At 44.2% G+C, this 16,833-nt stretch overlaps 1 protein-coding gene across 1 annotated transcript in view; it reads right to left on the bottom strand.

The window, feature by feature from the left end:
* The window catches only part of ALG13 (ALG13 UDP-N-acetylglucosaminyltransferase subunit), a 203,209-nt gene that overhangs the window by 33,554 nt on the left and 152,822 nt on the right, over positions 1–16,833 (bottom strand). The window contains exons 21-24 of the mRNA XM_077281501.1: positions 14,631–14,787; positions 7,621–7,747; positions 4,415–4,447; positions 3,785–3,840 (exon numbers count right to left, since the gene is read on the bottom strand). Coding sequence (XP_077137616.1) covers positions 3,785–3,840; positions 4,415–4,447; positions 7,621–7,747; positions 14,631–14,787 — 373 coding nt within the window. The remainder of the gene's footprint in view (positions 1–3,784; positions 3,841–4,414; positions 4,448–7,620; positions 7,748–14,630; positions 14,788–16,833) is intronic.

The following is a 16,833-nucleotide window of genomic DNA, read 5'->3' as shown; positions in this document are numbered from 1 at the left end:
TTAATAAAAACCAAATACATTCCTATCTCACTTGTTTATTTTCACCAGGTAAACCAACATCACTGCACAAAATTTAGAAATAAACATTTCTGACATGCAAAAACAAAACCCCAAAAAATTTGTGACCAATATAGCGACCTTTCTTTATGATGACACTCAACAGCCTTCCATCCATAGATTCTGTCAGTTGCTTGATCTGTTTACGATCAACATTGCGTGCAGCAAACACCATAGCCTCCCAGACACTGTTCCGAGAGGTGGACTGTTTTCCCTCCCTGTAGATCCCACATTTTATGAGGGACCACAGGTTCTCTATGGGGTTCAGATCAGGTGAACAAGGAGGCTATGTTATTATTTTTTCTTCTTTGAGACCTTTTGCTGGCCAGCCACGCTATGGAGTAGTTGGAGGCATGTGATGGAGCATTGTCCTGCATGAAAATCATATTTTTCTTGAACGATACAGACTTCTTCCTGTACCACTGCTTGAAGAAGTTGTCTTCCAGAAACTGGCAGTAGGTCTGGGTGTTGAGCTTCACTCCATCCTCAACCTGAAAAGGTCCCACAAGTTCATCTTTGATGATACCAGCCCATACCAGTCCCCCACCTCCACCTTGCTGGCATCTGAGTCGGAGTGGAGCTCTCTGCCCTTTACTCATTCAGCCTCTGGCGCATCAAGAGTCACTCATTTCATCAGTCCATACAACCTTTGAAAAGTCAGTCTTAAGATATTTCTTGGCCCAGTCTTCATTTTATTTTAGGTTTCTTGTTCAGAGGTGGTCGTTTTTCAGCCTTCCTTACCTTGGCCATGTCCCTGAGTATCACACACCTTGTGCTTTTTGTTACTCCAGTAACATTGCAGCTCTGAAATATGGCAAAACTGGTGGTAAATGGCATCTTGGCAGCTTCACGCTTGATTTTCCTCAATTCATGGGCAGTTATTTTGCGCCTTTTTTGCCCAACGCGCTTCTTGCGACCCTGTTGGCTATTTGCCATAAAACGCTTGATTGTTCGGTGATCACGCTTCAAAAGCAATTTCAAAACTGCTGCATCCCTCTGCAAGACATCTCACAATTTTGGACTTTTCAGAGTCCGTCAAAATCTCTCTTCTGACCCATTTTGCCAAAAGAAAGGAAGTTCCCTAATAATTAAGCACACCTTATATAGAGTTTTGATGTCATTAGACAACACCCCTCCTCATTACAGAGATCACCTGATTTACTTAATTGTTAGTTGGCTCTCAAGCCTGAACAGCTTGGAGTAGGACAACATGTATAAAAAGTATGATGTCATCAAAATACAACTTGCCTAATAATTCTGCACACAGTGTATAAGCCGACCAGAGTATAAGCCGAGACCCCTAATTTTGCCAGAAAAAACTGGGTAAACTTAATGACTTGAGTATAAGCCTAGGGTCGGAAATGCAGCAGCTACTGGTAATTTTCAAAAATAAAATTAGATACCAATAAAAGTAAAATTAATTGAGACATCAGTAGGTTAAGTGTTTTTGAATAACCATGTTGAATCAGGAGCCCCATATAATGCTCCATACAAAATACACCCCATATAATGCTCCATAAAGGTTAAGATGGGCCCCATAAGATGCTCCATAGAAAAATATGCCCCATATAAATGCTCCATAATGTTTATGATGGGCCCCATAAGATGCTCCATACAAAAATATGCCCATATAATGCTGCACAAAGGTTGATTATGGCCCCAAAAGATGCTCCATAGAAACATTTGTACCATACAATTCTGCATAAAGGTTGATTATAGCCCCATATGCCGCTGTGTCTTCTGGGTCTCTGCAGTGACTGTTCAGGCAGAGGGCGCGCACTAATCAAGTCATCGCGCCCTTTGACCTGAACGTCACAGCGGCATATGGGGCATATTATGGGGCCATAATCAACCTTTATGCAGCATTGTATGGGGCAAATGTTTCTATGGAGCCTGGCGGTGGAACGGGAACAGGTGAATATCGCATGGCTCACCCTCCCGGCGTGGTCCCTGCTTCTCTGATGGCCTCTCCGGCGCCGTCAGCTTGTTCCTGTGTTACGCAGTCACTGGTATTGCTCATTAAAGTAAAAAATATACGCTCCACCCCTATGAGTGGAGTTGCATCCATATTCATTTCTTTAATGAGTGGTACCACGTGACCGCTGAACACAGGAACAAGCTGCCGGCGCTGGAGACCATAGGAAAAGGAGGGACAGCGAAGGGAGCAGGTGAGTATGATGTGACAGCTGCCACTCCTGCCGCCCCCCTGGGACAATGACTCGAGTATAAGCAGAGGGGGCACTTTCAGCCTAAAAAAATGGGCTGAAAATCTCGGCTTATACATGAGTATATATGTATGCTTTTTACTGATTGGTGTAATTATATATATTTTAATAAATTGAACCTTTACAGAAATATATAGTGATTAGCTGAAAATTTGTGTTTGTCATGATCACCCGAATTAGTCATTTTATATTGGTTCCAGTACAATTTTGTTTAACGCATGTTGCTTGTTCAAACTTTTCCATGGATGATTGATCAGCACAATTGTGCCCAATTAACATGTGCACGGCAAATTAAACACTAAGGAAATCTGCAATTTGTAGTCGAGGATTATTAGGTAAGATTTCAATTGTCATGCAAGTCCCCATATATTTAACTTTAGAAGAACACACACACAAAAAAAAAAGAAAAAACGGCAACAAGGAGAAATCACTTAAAATCTATAGTTTATTTTAATTATTAAAAATCCAAAGCCTGTATCACCGCCACAAGGATATGTGCAGAGTAGTTTTTCCATTTCCTGAAGTGGTTTTGAAGAGTATTTTGGAAGTTATTTTGCAAAGATTTTTTTGTAGTCTTGGTCAGTGCCTAGGAATGAACAAAAGCACCAACAACAGTTTTTATATCCAAAATATCAAAAGTACTTTATTATAATAAAAGTATTACAACAGGGAATAATAAGGGAAGCAGGGGGATCATGCGGCAATGCGACACTGAAAGTGCCCAATAGCAACAGTGGACAAAAACGTATATCACATACATGAAAGGGTTCCATCTAAAAATATATCACAAATAGTACACCACGCCATCATACACAGATGGAAACCCATAATTAGTCAATCAGGTGACGGTCCAAATAAGGCAAAAAATGTTATACATTACCAAGATGTGCACGCCAGTCACCACGCCGTCCACCGTTGACCCCGACGCGCGTTTCGGTTAACGAAACCTTCCTCTTGGTAATGTATAACATTTTTTGCCTTATTTGGACCGTCACCTGATTGACTAATTATGGGTTTCCATCTGTGTATGATGGCGTGGTGTACTATTTGTGATATATTTTTAGATGGAACCCTTTCATGTATGTGATATACGTTTTTGTCCACTGTTGCTATTGGGCACTTTCAGTGTCGCATTGCCGCATGATCCCCCTGCTTCCCTTATACCTGTTGTAATACTTTTATTATAATAAAGTACTTTTGATATTTTGGATATAAAAACTGTTGTTGGTGCTTTTGTTCATTCTTAGTGAGTTTTTGCAGTTTGTCCTGCTATGGTCCATATGTACAGTGGGGAATACCATTTGGCTCTATCATCGGGCCTTTATCTTTATTATTTATTACTCATTTGTACATGATGTCATTTTTTGGATACCTATTATTGGTCAGTGCCTAGTAGTCTTGATTTTGAGGCACAAGGCTCATGGAATTTTGGTAAACTTCAGATACATACAAGTTAGTTATTTGATCTATATGGAGACAAATAACAGTAAAAAGCAAATTACCATATTCTGAGTGGACTCTGTTGTACTATATAAAGTAGAATTCTCAAATGCACCATCTGGAGAAAAAAAAAGGATACACAACAAGGTAGTAATAGTAATTCCAATAAAACAGGTTAAGACTGCTCACAGCAGTTTATTAATTGTGGTTTCAGAAAAAAGAAAAATGTAATTCATGAGGAAAAATAGATGCAAACTGAAGAAGAAAAGCCCTTTTAATAGAATGGTGTCTGCTTCATTTTCATTTTGTGCGTTTCTCAAAGGGAATAATAAGTCCAGTACTCAGCTTTGTGTTCCATCAGAAAGTTGGTACAAGGAATATTTGCAAGACATTTTTTTGACTTTTTGCCCAAACTGTATTAAAAAAAAATGGCAAAGTAGGTGGGGCTTATCAAAAGGTGCATCGCTAACAGGGGGCGTAACAAACTACTAAACTGTACATCAGAAAACTATATTGTTGTAAATTATTCAAAATATAATTTTCTGACACATACCCAAGGATGCCAAAAGTTTATTAAGAGGTGGCTGCATAAAGAAATTGGTGCATCATCATTTTCAACCTTTGTTGCATAGAAATGAACAGGATATTTGTTTTAATTGTTTTTTTCTTTATCACCTACACATTTCACTAACCTGAAGTATACATGAAGTCTCCATGGTACTCTCCTGCAGAAATATAAATAAATATTATAATGTAGCACAACCATTGTTTTGTCAAACTTGTTGAAAAGAAATTAGAAATGTAATTACTATTTTTTTTCTGGACTGTATGATTTATTTTCAGCAGTTTAGAAAATAATACCGGAGAGTGCAACAATATAAGTATGTATGCATACAGTTGGGACCTCACCGGAGGTAATTTTCTAACCAATTACCACACTTTATCCTGGTGGTAACAATAACCCTTCATGTTCTGGATTATTTGGGTGTGACCATTTTACCTTTCGCCTGCTTCAGTCTTTAGTTTAACAGTTTGAAGTGACTTTTCAAAATAGTGTGAGGAAACTAGCTCTAAAGAGGTCTCTAATAAAGAGGATAAAAACCCCCGGCTGCAACAGAGGGGCCGGAGCAAAGCTGAAGACCCTACCCACAGCCTTGTCACGATGCACGGAGGCCAAATCTTCTAATAATGATTCTAAACCAACCAGACTGTGGATTTCATCACTGAATATATGTATTAAATCATACCTTCAGTTTAATATGCAAAACCCTGATGACCGGTTATCTTTAAGCAATTGTAATCTGATTTCTCAATGAGCGGCTAACCTGTTTGCTCTAAGGATTGGTTGGAGCAGAGTGAAGATTGAATGGTGAGTTCAGAAGACAAGTGAAGGAGAAAGGAAACCTGGTAAGTGAGGGGAAAAGTCATTTTCCTCTAGTAAGACATTTTTTTTTTTGCTTTTAAATATCACTTTTAATATCGATTTAACCCCTTAGTGACGGAGCCAAATTTTTGAAATCTGACCAGTGTCACTTTATGTGGTAATAACTCTGCAACGCTTCAACAAATCCCAGTGATTTTGAGACTGTTTTTTCATGACACATTATACTTTATGATAATGGTAAATCTAGGTCAATATGTTTTGTGTTTATTTATAAAAAGTATCAAAAATTTTAGTAAAATGTTAAAAAATGTGCACTTTTCTAAATTTGAATGATTATCTCTTTAATCCAGATGGTCACACCACAGCGAACCATTAATAAATAACATTTCCCACGTGTCGGCTTTATATCAGCACCATTTGTAAAATGTTATTTTGTTTTGTTAGCATTTTATGAGGTTTAAAAATGTAGCATCAATTTTTCATATTTTCAAGGAAATTTACACAATATATTTTTTTAAGGACTTATCCATGTTTGAAGTGACTTTAGGGGTCCTATATATTAGAAAAACCATAAAAGTGATACCATTTTAAAAACAGCACCCCTGACATATTGAAAACTGCAGTCAGTTAGTTTGTTAACCATTCAGGTGCTTTACAGGAATTAATGCAGAGTGGCATGACAGAAATGAAAATGTCTATTTTTACCACCTAAATGCCTCCAACTTCTGAACAGATTACTACAGCAGTCAGACTGTAAGGCTGCTATTTGGTCATGAACTGACATGGCAAACATCAGGACCACACAATCATGATCTGAGGGCACCAATTTGGATAAAGAGGAAGCCCTCACACTCTCTTAACCAGGCACGCCCCTTGAAAAAGGAAAACTCATTTCCGAAACGTGCGTTGGGGAAGGAGCGGTGGCGCAACCACCAGGACATTATGATGGGTAACATACCGTTTTAATATTTTCTAGTGCTATGCAAGCCCTATTACATGTTAGTGCTGTTGGAGCTACTATGTTTAAATATAGAGGGGAGTTAATGCTAGTGGCCACTAGTAATCACGTGGGAAACACATACCGTATTTTCCGGCGTATAAGACGACTTTTTAACCCCCGAAAATCTTCTTAAAAGTCGGGGGTCGTCTTATACGCCGGGAATCGTCGTGTACGCCGGTGTATATGGTGGGTGGGGAGGGGGAGTGATCCTGATGACGAGGGGGCGTCTCACAGGAAAGTGAGTAATCCCCATTACCTTATCCTAGCGGTGCAGCGTGGGGGTGTCAGTGCTGGGAGCGGCGGCGGCTGCTGTGTTCTGGTGCGGCGGCTCCTCTTCTGTGTGGGGCCTCTGTGCTGTGAGGTGGCGGCGGCAGCGGCGTATCTTTATCCAGTTGGGGCTCCTCCGGCATCTCCTTAGCCCTGGAGGCCCCGCCGCAACTCCATCGGTGCAATGTGGTGGCCTCCGGGAAAATGGCCGCTGCTCAGATTCAGATCTCGTGTCCCGAGATTTCGGGACGAGATCTGAATCTGAGCAGCGGCCATTTTCCCGGAGGCCACCGCATCGCACCTATTGAGCTGCCTCCGGGAAAATGGCCGCTGCATTGCACCGATGGAGTTGCGGCGGGGCCTCCAGGGCTAAGGAGATGCCGGAGGAGCCCCAACTGGATAAAGATATGCCGCCGCCACCGCCACCTCACAGCACAGAGGCCCCACACAGAAGAGGAGCCGCCGCACCAGAGCACAGCAGCCGCCGCACCAGAGCACAGCAGCCGCCGCCGCCACTCCCAGCACTGAGACCCCCACGCTGCACCGCTACGATAAGGTAATGGGGGATACTCACTTTCCTGTGAGACGCCCCCTCGGCATCAGGATCACTCCCCCCCCCCCCCCCCAAAAGGCACATATTCACCGGCCCTATAAGACGACATAGGGTGTATAAGAAGACCCCCGACTTTTAAGAAGATTTTATATTTTAACTGGTAAAGTTGGGGGGTCGTCTTATACGCCCAGTCGTCTTATACGCCGGAAAATACGGTACTTCCCTCCGACAGTGTACGTGGGACTCCTTTTGTGCACCTTTTAATGGAGACTGTGCAATAGCGATATCTGCATTTACCTATGTGGTTGCCCTATTTATCCTGGTGCTGCACCTGGCTCCTATTTTAGCTTGGACTACTTGTCACTTACCTGTTACATCTTTGTACCTTTGTATCTATTTATTTGCTCTGTGACACTATGGGCTATTTGTTGTGCTCTTTCAAGCCCTATTTTTTAATATTTCTTATGTGATTTATATAATTAATAAAAGGTGTTGTAATATATCTGTACTATTTAGCATGACTCTTTCTTGTGTATCATTTAACCCTGAGTCGCTCAATTTCGCAATATGCAATCTAGCATATAAAGGCATATACATGCAATGCAATACGTATTTAGTAACATGTTTTGGGGAATATGTATACAAATATCGGATAACTAGTAGAAAAAATAAAAGTATAGGATATGAACGTTACCATTATCACTGGGTTCATCAATATCTTCCTCTGATGAATTTAAATTTTGCTTGACAGGGCCAATGGGACCAGGATTGCTTCTTGCTACCCAAAAACCTGGAGCAGGAACCATTGGACTACCTGGATTCTGGGAGAACACAGGACACATTTTATACCAAGACTGATACAGTAACTACACCTATAGTTACAGATCCACACAATGGCGCACTGCTAAAAACAGTCAGACTTTTTTAAAAGTTAAATTTTTTTTTTTTTACTTTCCTTATTCCAAGAAATTTAACTTTTATTTACCCCCCTTCCCATCTATAGTTACATGAGGGTTTGTTCCTTGTGTGGTAAAATATTGACCTGGCACCATGATTTTCCAAGCATGCATGACAACAGTGATACCAAGCTTGTGTAATTATTATTATTATTATTTTTTTTTTAAGTGGTAAGAAAATTATGTTACAATTTCTCTTTACCACGCAAAAAAAGCATTAAGCTACTTACGGTAGCGGCATTTCTCGGAGGCCCATGACAGCACGACGAGAGAGGGGATCCGCCCATTAGGAACAGGAAACCTACAGATACAAAAGGGCGGCACCTCTCCCCTGCATCAGTTGTATTTCAGAGCCTTGAGAGGACTACCGCGGTTAGTGGCACACAAAAATATACATTATATACAGTTTATATACAATATTATAACCCATATATTGGAACTGGGTATTATACGTGAGATATATACATTATAGGAGGTGCAACCCCCACGTGAATAGGGAGGGAACTAAGGGTGCTGTCATGGGCCTCCGAGAAATGCCGCTACCGTAAGTAGCTTAATGCTTTACTCGGACTCCCATGACAGCACGACGAGAGATTTACAGAGATGTAACACTACCTTAGGGAGGGACTATAGCTTGCAGCACCCTTAACCCGAAAGTGAGATCAGAGGAGGCCCCTAAATCCAACCTATAGTGTTTAAAGAAGGTGGACGGGGATGACCATGTGGCCGCCTTACATATCTGGTCGATTGATACTCCAGATTTTTCCGCCCAGGATGTAGCCATGGCTCTGGTGGAATGCGCCCTCAGATTCTGCGGAGTCGGACCTCCACCTGCAGTATAAGCCAAAGAGATAGCCTCCCTAATCCACTTCGCTAGTGTGTACTTTGATACCCTGAGTCCCTTTCTAGGGTTTTGGAAAGATAAAAATAACGCATTATCTTTCTTCCATGTATCAGTAAGGGTACCGTCACACAGTGCAATTTTGATCGCTACAACGGCACGATTCGTGACGTTCCAGCGATGCATTTATGATATCGCTGTGTCTGACACGCTACTGCGATCCGGATCCCCGCTGAGAATCGTACGTCGTAGCAGATCGTTTGAAACTTTCTTTCGTCGTCTAGTGTCCCGCTGTGGCGGCATGATTGCATTCTGTGACACAGGTTGTATACGATGTGCGCACAGTAACCAACGGCTTCTACATCGCAAATACGTCATGAAATTATCGCTCCAGCGCCGTGTATTGCAACGTGTGACCGCAGTATACGACGCTGGAGCGATACTTATACGACGCTGCAACGTCACAAATCGTGCCGTCGTAGCGATGAAAATGGCACTGTGTGACGGTACCCTAACAGATGTATTCTAACAGGCATCTCCTAACGTCTAGTGTATGGAGTAGCTCTTCTTTAGGGTTGGAGGGATTGGGAAGGAAAGATGGTAAAACTATCTCCTGTGACCTGTGAAACCGTGATGACACTTTTGGTAAATAGGGTAGTCCTCAGACCGGACCCAGCCTATCTGGCAGAAACTCTGTGTAAGGGGAAATTCTGGAGAGAGCTTGTATGTCCCCTACCCTACGGGCAGATGTTATCGCTACCAGAAATGCTGTTTTAAGGGATAGGGCCTTGATTGAAGCTGATTGTAATGGTTCAAACGGCTCTCTAGTCAATGCTGACAGGACTAGATTAAGATCCCACGGCATAGATCTATCCTTATGTATGGGTCTAGCCCTGCTAGAAGCTTTTATGAACCTTGAGATCCAATAATTATTGGCGATGTTACAGGAAAACAAGGCCCCTAGGGCCGAGACTTGTACCTTTAGGGTACTAGTGGATAGATCTAGCTCTAAGCCCCTTTGCAGGAATTCTAAGATCTGTTTTATAGGAATTCCCTCTTCTAAATTAAAGTCAGAAGAGGCTAGGAATTTCCGCCAGGTTCTAGCATAGATTGTTGTTGTAATCTGCTTTCTACTTTTCATAAGGGTTTCAATCAAATTTGGGGAGAACCCTTTGTCCCTCAGTAACGCCCTCTCAAACTCCATGCCGTTAAATGGAGATTCTTTACTTGAGGATGGCTGATCGGACCCTGGTGGAGCAAATCTGGGATGTCCGGAAGCACCCAGGGGTCCTCCACTGACATGATCCTGAGCCAGGTGAACCAGGCCCTTCTGGGCCAAAATGGGGCAATCAAAATAACTCTTGCCCGATCCTCTCTTATCTTCCTGATTACCAGAGGTATCAAGGCCAGCGGGGGGAACGCATAAGCCAGCCGAAAGTTCCAACTGATCAGAAAGGCGTCTACCGCTAGAGGATTCTCCCTGGGATTTAGGGAACAGAATTTTACTGTCTTTCGATTGTCCCTGGTGGCAAATAAATCCACCTCTGGATGTCCCCATTTGTGGACAATCTGGTCGAACACAAGACTGTTTAGAGACCACTCCCCTTGTCTCAGGGTGTTGCGGCTTAGAAAGTCCGCTTTTACATTTTCTTTTCCTCTTATGTGCAGTGCGGTTAAAGATAGAAAATGGTCTTCCGCAGTCTGGAATAGACGATCTGTCACCCTCATCAATGATTCGGAATGAGTTCCACCCTGGTGATTTATGTACGCGACCGCCACCTGGTTGTCCGAGAGGATCTTGAAGTGGTGACCCTGCAGATATGAGAGTAATTTTTTAACTGACAGTTCAACCGCCATTAATTCTTTTTGGTTGGAGGAGGCTGATGTTAAGGGGTCCCATAGACCCTGAACTATCATGTCGTCCATGTGTGCTCCCCAACCTGAAGGGCTAGCGTCTGTCGTTACAATACGTGTCGCCTGTGTCACCCAGGGAACTCCTGCCGATAAATTGTCAGTGACTAGCCACCATCTAAGAGATGTCAGTGCTTCTGGACCCAAAGTAATCTGACTCTGCAAGGAGCCTTGCAAGATTCTGTCATTAACCAGTACCTCGGATTGTAAGGGTCTGGTGTGAAATTGGGCCCACCGGACAGCAGGAATGCACGAGGTTAGAGATCCTAACAGTGACATAGCATGTCTAAGTGTCATGGATGGATTATCAGTTGCTCTAGACACCTGTTGTTGGATGTGTAATAACTTGTCGGGCGGAAGACAACACTGTTGGGTCTCTGAATTTAACAACAGTCCTAAGAATCTCTGTATTTTCTGGGGCTGTAATCGGGATTTTTCATAATTCACAATCCACCCCAGATGCTCAAGTTTGGTTGTGGTTGTCTGTAGCTGAGAGAGGCAATGGTCTGCTGAATTCCCAACTATAAGGAAATCATCCAAATAGGGGACAATTAAGATGTCAGACTCTCGTAAGTGTGCCATGACTTCGGCCACTATCTTGGTAAACACCCTAGGAGCCGCTGATAAGCCAAAGGGAAGAGCTCTAAACTGGAAATGACGAATTTGTCCCCCCATTGACACAGCTACCCTCAGGAATCTCTGGAAGTCTTCATGTATTGGGACATGATAGTACGCGTCCTTTAGATCTACAACTACCATGAAGCAGTGTTTAAACAACATTTTTATTGCTGAACCAATTGATTCCATCTTGAACGATTCATTGGTCAGAAAATTATTAAGGCCTTTAAGATTTATGATCGTTCTAAATGATCCGTCTGGCTTCTTGATCAGAAAGAGAGGAGAGTAAAATCCTCTCCCTCTTTCTGATACTGGAATTTCAACCAAAACATTCTTGAAGCATAAGTTTGTGACCTCTGCTTCCAAGGCTGCTTGCTCAAGGGGGGAGGAACGTAAAGGGGTTAAATTAAATTTATCTCGAGGCCAGTGATCAAAGTCAAGTCTTAGACCTTTCGCTATGATGCCTCGGACCCATTTACTGTTTGTAATGTCAAACCAAGCTGATGAGAAAGCTGACAGTCTACCCCCCACGGGGACCGCTAGTCATTGGTCCGTTTTTTTCTGTTCTTTCGAGGAACGGCGAAACATATAGCCCGTACCTCTTCCGCGTCTGTCCTCCCATCTAAAACTCTCTCTAGAGGGTGAGGATCCGCGTTTTTTCCCGCGACCAAATCTCCTTTTAATGAAGGGTCTGCGGTAGGATGCTGAAGATGGATTGGGAAATTTCTTATCATCCCCCGCTTTCTCCAGCAACTCATCCAGAGTTGGTCCAAAGAGATATTCTCCTTTACACGGAATGGCGCAGAGTTTAGTTCTGGATTGAATGTCGCCAGACCAGCACTTCAACCATAAAGCTCTACGAGCCGCGTTGGAGAGTCCTGCCGCTCTAGCCGCCATCCTGACTGAGTCCACAGATGCGTCTGACAGAAAGGCCGCAGCATTTTGCATTGTTGGTAAAGCCTTCAGAATGGAATCTCTGGAAGCGCCGTCCTTGAGCTGGGACTCTAACTGATCCAGCCAGACCATTAAAGACCTGGCTGTACATGTCGCGGCAACAGCTGGTCTTAGAGATCCTGCCGCCGTCTCCCAGGTTCCTTTAAGAAAAGCATCTGCCTTTCTGTCAAGGGGGTCTTTGAGGGTCCCCATATCCTCAAATGGCAATGAGGCCTTCTTCGACGCTTTTGCCACCGCCGCATCCAGCTTAGGGGCTTTATCCCATGTTTCCACAACCGGATCGTCGAAAGGGTACCTGCGTTTCAACGCTGGCGGTAAGGAACCCTTTTTCTCAGGTTTCTTCCATTCTCGGAGAATCAGGTCTTGGATTTTTTCGTTCACCGGGAAAGATCTATGTTTCTTACGATCCAATCCGCTGAACATCATATCCTGCTTTGAGGGCTGCGGTTTGGGCTCTTCTATCCCCATTGTGCCTCTAACAGACTTGACGACTTTGTCAATTCTATCCAGGGGTAGACAGAATCGTCCAGACTCCTCATCTGATGAAGAGGAGGAAGGACTTGAGTGATAGACACCCTCTTCTCTTTCTTCCTCCGAAGAATTAGAGTCCAGAGGGGTCCTATGTTTGGAACCTCCCGCTTGGGACAGGGACCGTAAGGATTCCCTTACTTCCAAACGGATCATTTCTTTCAGGTTAGCCGCACTCACAGATTCTTCCGCCACCTAGGGGAGGACAATATAGGTGATAAATACTATCTGACCTAATGTCACTTCCACCCAACCACTCCTGTAGACCTCACCGTCTGTTGTATACAGGGGGCACATAATTTTTTGGGGCAAGAATCAGGTAAGGGGACCCCACAGAGGGCACATTCCTTATGCCTTGACTTGTCCGTGCTTTTCTTCCCCTAGAATGATAAAGTATAGGGGGCCTGCGTCACAGAGTGAACTTTCACGTAGATCACTTACCCGTGCGCCAAAGTAAATACCGGAATACGAGGGGGTTCTTTCCTAGCCGAAGCTCTGGATCCTTTTGCGGACGAGCTTCTTCGACTGGACTGGTCGCTTCTGTCTTTGGGCTTCTGACGCACCTCATCCAGCTGCTGCTGCTGCTGCTGCTCACCACCACTCTCCATGATGATTTGCGACCAAAAGCAGGGCTCTGTAGTTGTCACCTGCTTAAATCCCCCTTGGATCCGGTCAGCAGATAGGTCAGACGCTGCCCCATTGGCTCAGGATACCGCAGGGAGGCAGGAACCATGTGGGAGAAAACCGGCATCAGGATGCTATCTTGGATCGACTGCGCATGCGCAGACACCCGGCGCCCCGGAAGCGGCTGCTAACTCCGCCCCCTCACGTCACTGCACCCGGAAACGCTCCAGCACACGCTGAGAGCGGTGCAGGACGCCAGGAACGGACCGCAGCGCTCCGGGAGTTCACCCAGACAGCCCTGACGCCGGCACCCCACATTCACCGCACCGCTGCACCACCAATGGATATACTTACCGGCGCCGATGCTGATGGAGGCAGGAAATCCTCTGGACTCCGCTCCCTGCTGCGAACGCCACCGCGTGCAGTCCAGCCAGGACCACCGTGGCGTCTCCAGGGTTCTCCGCACCGGCCGAGGTAGAGACCCCCCCCGCTACCAGATTCGGTCCGGCCGGCCTGGGCTCCTTTTCTTAATCTGTAGGCACCCGTCCCTTTAGGAACAGGAAACCAACTGATGCAGGGGAGAGGTGCCGCCCTTTTGTATCTGTAGGTTTCCTGTTCCTAATGGGCGGATCCCCTCTCTCGTCGTGCTGTCATGGGAGTCCGAGTAAAAATAAACAAATACATATATTGTCCAGGTGTCTCTTAACGGTATGTGCACAAGTTGCGGATTAGTCTCTGGAATTTTTCGTGCAGATTCAACATCTCTTGGCAGAAAACGCAGGTGCGGATTTGATGCGGATATTGTGCGGATTTACTGCGGATTTTGTGTGGATTTCATGCCTTTTTACCCCTGTGGATTTCTATAATGGAATGGGTACAAAAACGCTGCAGATTTGCACAAAAGTAGTGACATGCTCCATTTAATCCGCAGCTTTTCCGTGTGGAATTTTCCGCACCATTAGCACAGCATTTTTTTTTTCAACTGATTTACATTGTACTCAATCACTTGCGGATCTGCAGCTTTTCTGCACGGTAAAAAATGCTGCGGATCCGAAACGTGTGCACATAGCCTTACTCAAAGGTATTATGGACCTTGTCCTTATGTATACAAGTCCTTAGGCATCTATCCATTTATGGATGTTGCAAATCTTCTAGTCAGACTGCAGATACTGGCAACACCTACATTGCTGCATAGGAAACTACCAATCTTCGTCATAGGCCGGCCTGGGCAAATTTTGTATTTCTATGATTCATCTATCAGAAGATACTTACAGATAATGGAGAAAAGGGAGTCTCATCAGCTTCCTCAATTTCATAATAAGTTATTGTTTCTTCTAGGCCTCGTTGCTCCTCATCTCTGTCCGATATAAACCCAAATTGACATTCTTTATTTACACAAGGCATCTGCCTTCTGCTCCGTGTGTAGGACCTGTTGAGAAGCACAGACAAAAATGTATTCTGCATTCAAATCCTATACAAATTATTAGGAACATTTGATTTTTTTTTTTAATCTGTTGCTTTCACATCAATTTGAATATATATTTTTACATAAATATTATTTTGGACACGTATGTAAAAAATAAATAAAAGTATAAGCACCCAAGAGCATAAGTAACACCCCAGGAAGCCGGTTACAGTGGTGTTGCCTTCCTTTCGGGGAGGGTGATGCCATGCCTGGAAGAGAGGAGGATCCCTTTAACAGGTAGCACAATACATGCAACATGTTTTGATTCCAGGCCAGAAGAGGGAGCTCTGAACCCGGTTTCAGGGGAGCTGCCATAGATATATGTTCTACGTATAACAAAACCTGGCACTCAACTTTTATAAAGGTGTTTTTTTTATTCCAAGCGAAAGTGCAGTAACAGCAATGCAGTAACAGCAAAACGTTTCGGTCATAAACACATGACCTTCATCAGTTACGTGTGGTGATTGATGGTGAGATAAGTGTTTGCTCTGTTTAACAAACTAATGCTTAATGTCCTTCAAAGGAAGGCACTGATTAGAATGCTCAGGTATGGGCGCAGCCCTGCTGTAATGCTGCAGACGCAGTGTCCACCGCTTGTGTCAAGAGACAAGCGGTGGACACCGCGTCTGCAGCATTACAGCAGGGCTGCGCCCATACCTGAGCATTCTAATCAGTGCCTTTCTTTAAAGGGAATTAAGCATTACAGTTTGTTAAACAGAGCAAACACTTATCTCACCATCAATCTGATGAACTGATGAAGGTCATGTGTTTATGACCAAAACATTTTGCTGTTACTGCATTGCTGTTACTGCACTTTCGCTTGGAATAAAAAAAAACAAAAAAAAAAAAACACACCTTTATAAAAGTTGAGTGCCAGGTTTTATTATACTTATCACTAAGATTTTGGAACCTACCTGGGCACCATTATATAGAGCTGTGCACACGCTTTTTTGTTGATAGATATATGTTCTGGCTTGGAGGAGAAACGAATTTGTAGTCTGTAGCAGACAGTGGTGGAGAGTAGAGAGCAGGAGAGCTGGAGCCGTGCAGACACATACTGCTGCAGCTCCTGACAAGAGTGGAGGAGTCAGACAGTTAGGTCTGTAGGACATGCGAGAGGAGAAGAAGCATAAGAGATGTAAAGAGTTGGAGGGAAGCTGCAATTGGGCTCCCTCCATGCTGAAGCGCAGGAACCGGACACCGGGAGTCCAAGGCTATGTGGGACTGTATGCCCCACAGCAAAAAACGGAGGGCAGAAGATTTCAGGTCGTCTATCCACACCCACACCCGAAGGCACAGCAACATATAGAGCCCGGAGTCATAATTAGAGACATCTGTAAAAAGGCTCGCGTTGCCTGCCATGCCGGTACTATCTTAAGACAGAGAGAGAGGACCTTGTGTGGAGACATAGGCAGCAAGGGACTCGCCTTACAGCGCAGGAAGGCAGGCTTCCAACCTCACCTGAAAGGGGGATCCATAACAGCTTCCAGGCTGACCGGACCTCATCATCACCTGTTACCGGTACCCTGGACTGTGGCCGAAAACTACCAGTAAAAAGGTAAAGAGACTGCAACCTTGTGTCCTCTGATTCTTTCTGGAACCACACCATCTCTGCCTATTACACCGGGAGCCCTGGGGTTTCAGCTTCACCTGTGGGAAGCCATACCATCCCTGCTGCAGTACCATCATTCCCAGTGGAAGCCCTTAAAGAAGCGTCGGTCGTCCCTGACCGAATACCACAGGTGGCGTCATGAACATTCTTTATTCCAAATAATCCCTTTAAAAGACCTTCCCTTTTACTTGGATGCCCCGGGCCACTGCTGCCGTGACCACCCCTGTAACGACCACCGGACCTGGCCAGAGTACCCTAGGGGCCATAGTGGGGCGCTCCACATAACATTAGGCATGCACCCATTTAATTTAAAAAAGGGGTTATATTGAAGATTTCAGCGACTGTTCTGGAATACCAAGTTTCTGCCATTCTATTACTGCCCTGACCAATTATAATGG

The sequence above is a fragment of the Ranitomeya variabilis genome, chromosome 2 (assembly GCF_051348905.1).
Source record: "Ranitomeya variabilis isolate aRanVar5 chromosome 2, aRanVar5.hap1, whole genome shotgun sequence".
Classification (NCBI taxonomy): Eukaryota; Metazoa; Chordata; class Amphibia; order Anura; family Dendrobatidae; genus Ranitomeya; species Ranitomeya variabilis.
The sequence above is the reverse complement of the archived record's forward strand: the minus strand, read 5'-3'. Positions and strand labels throughout refer to the sequence as shown.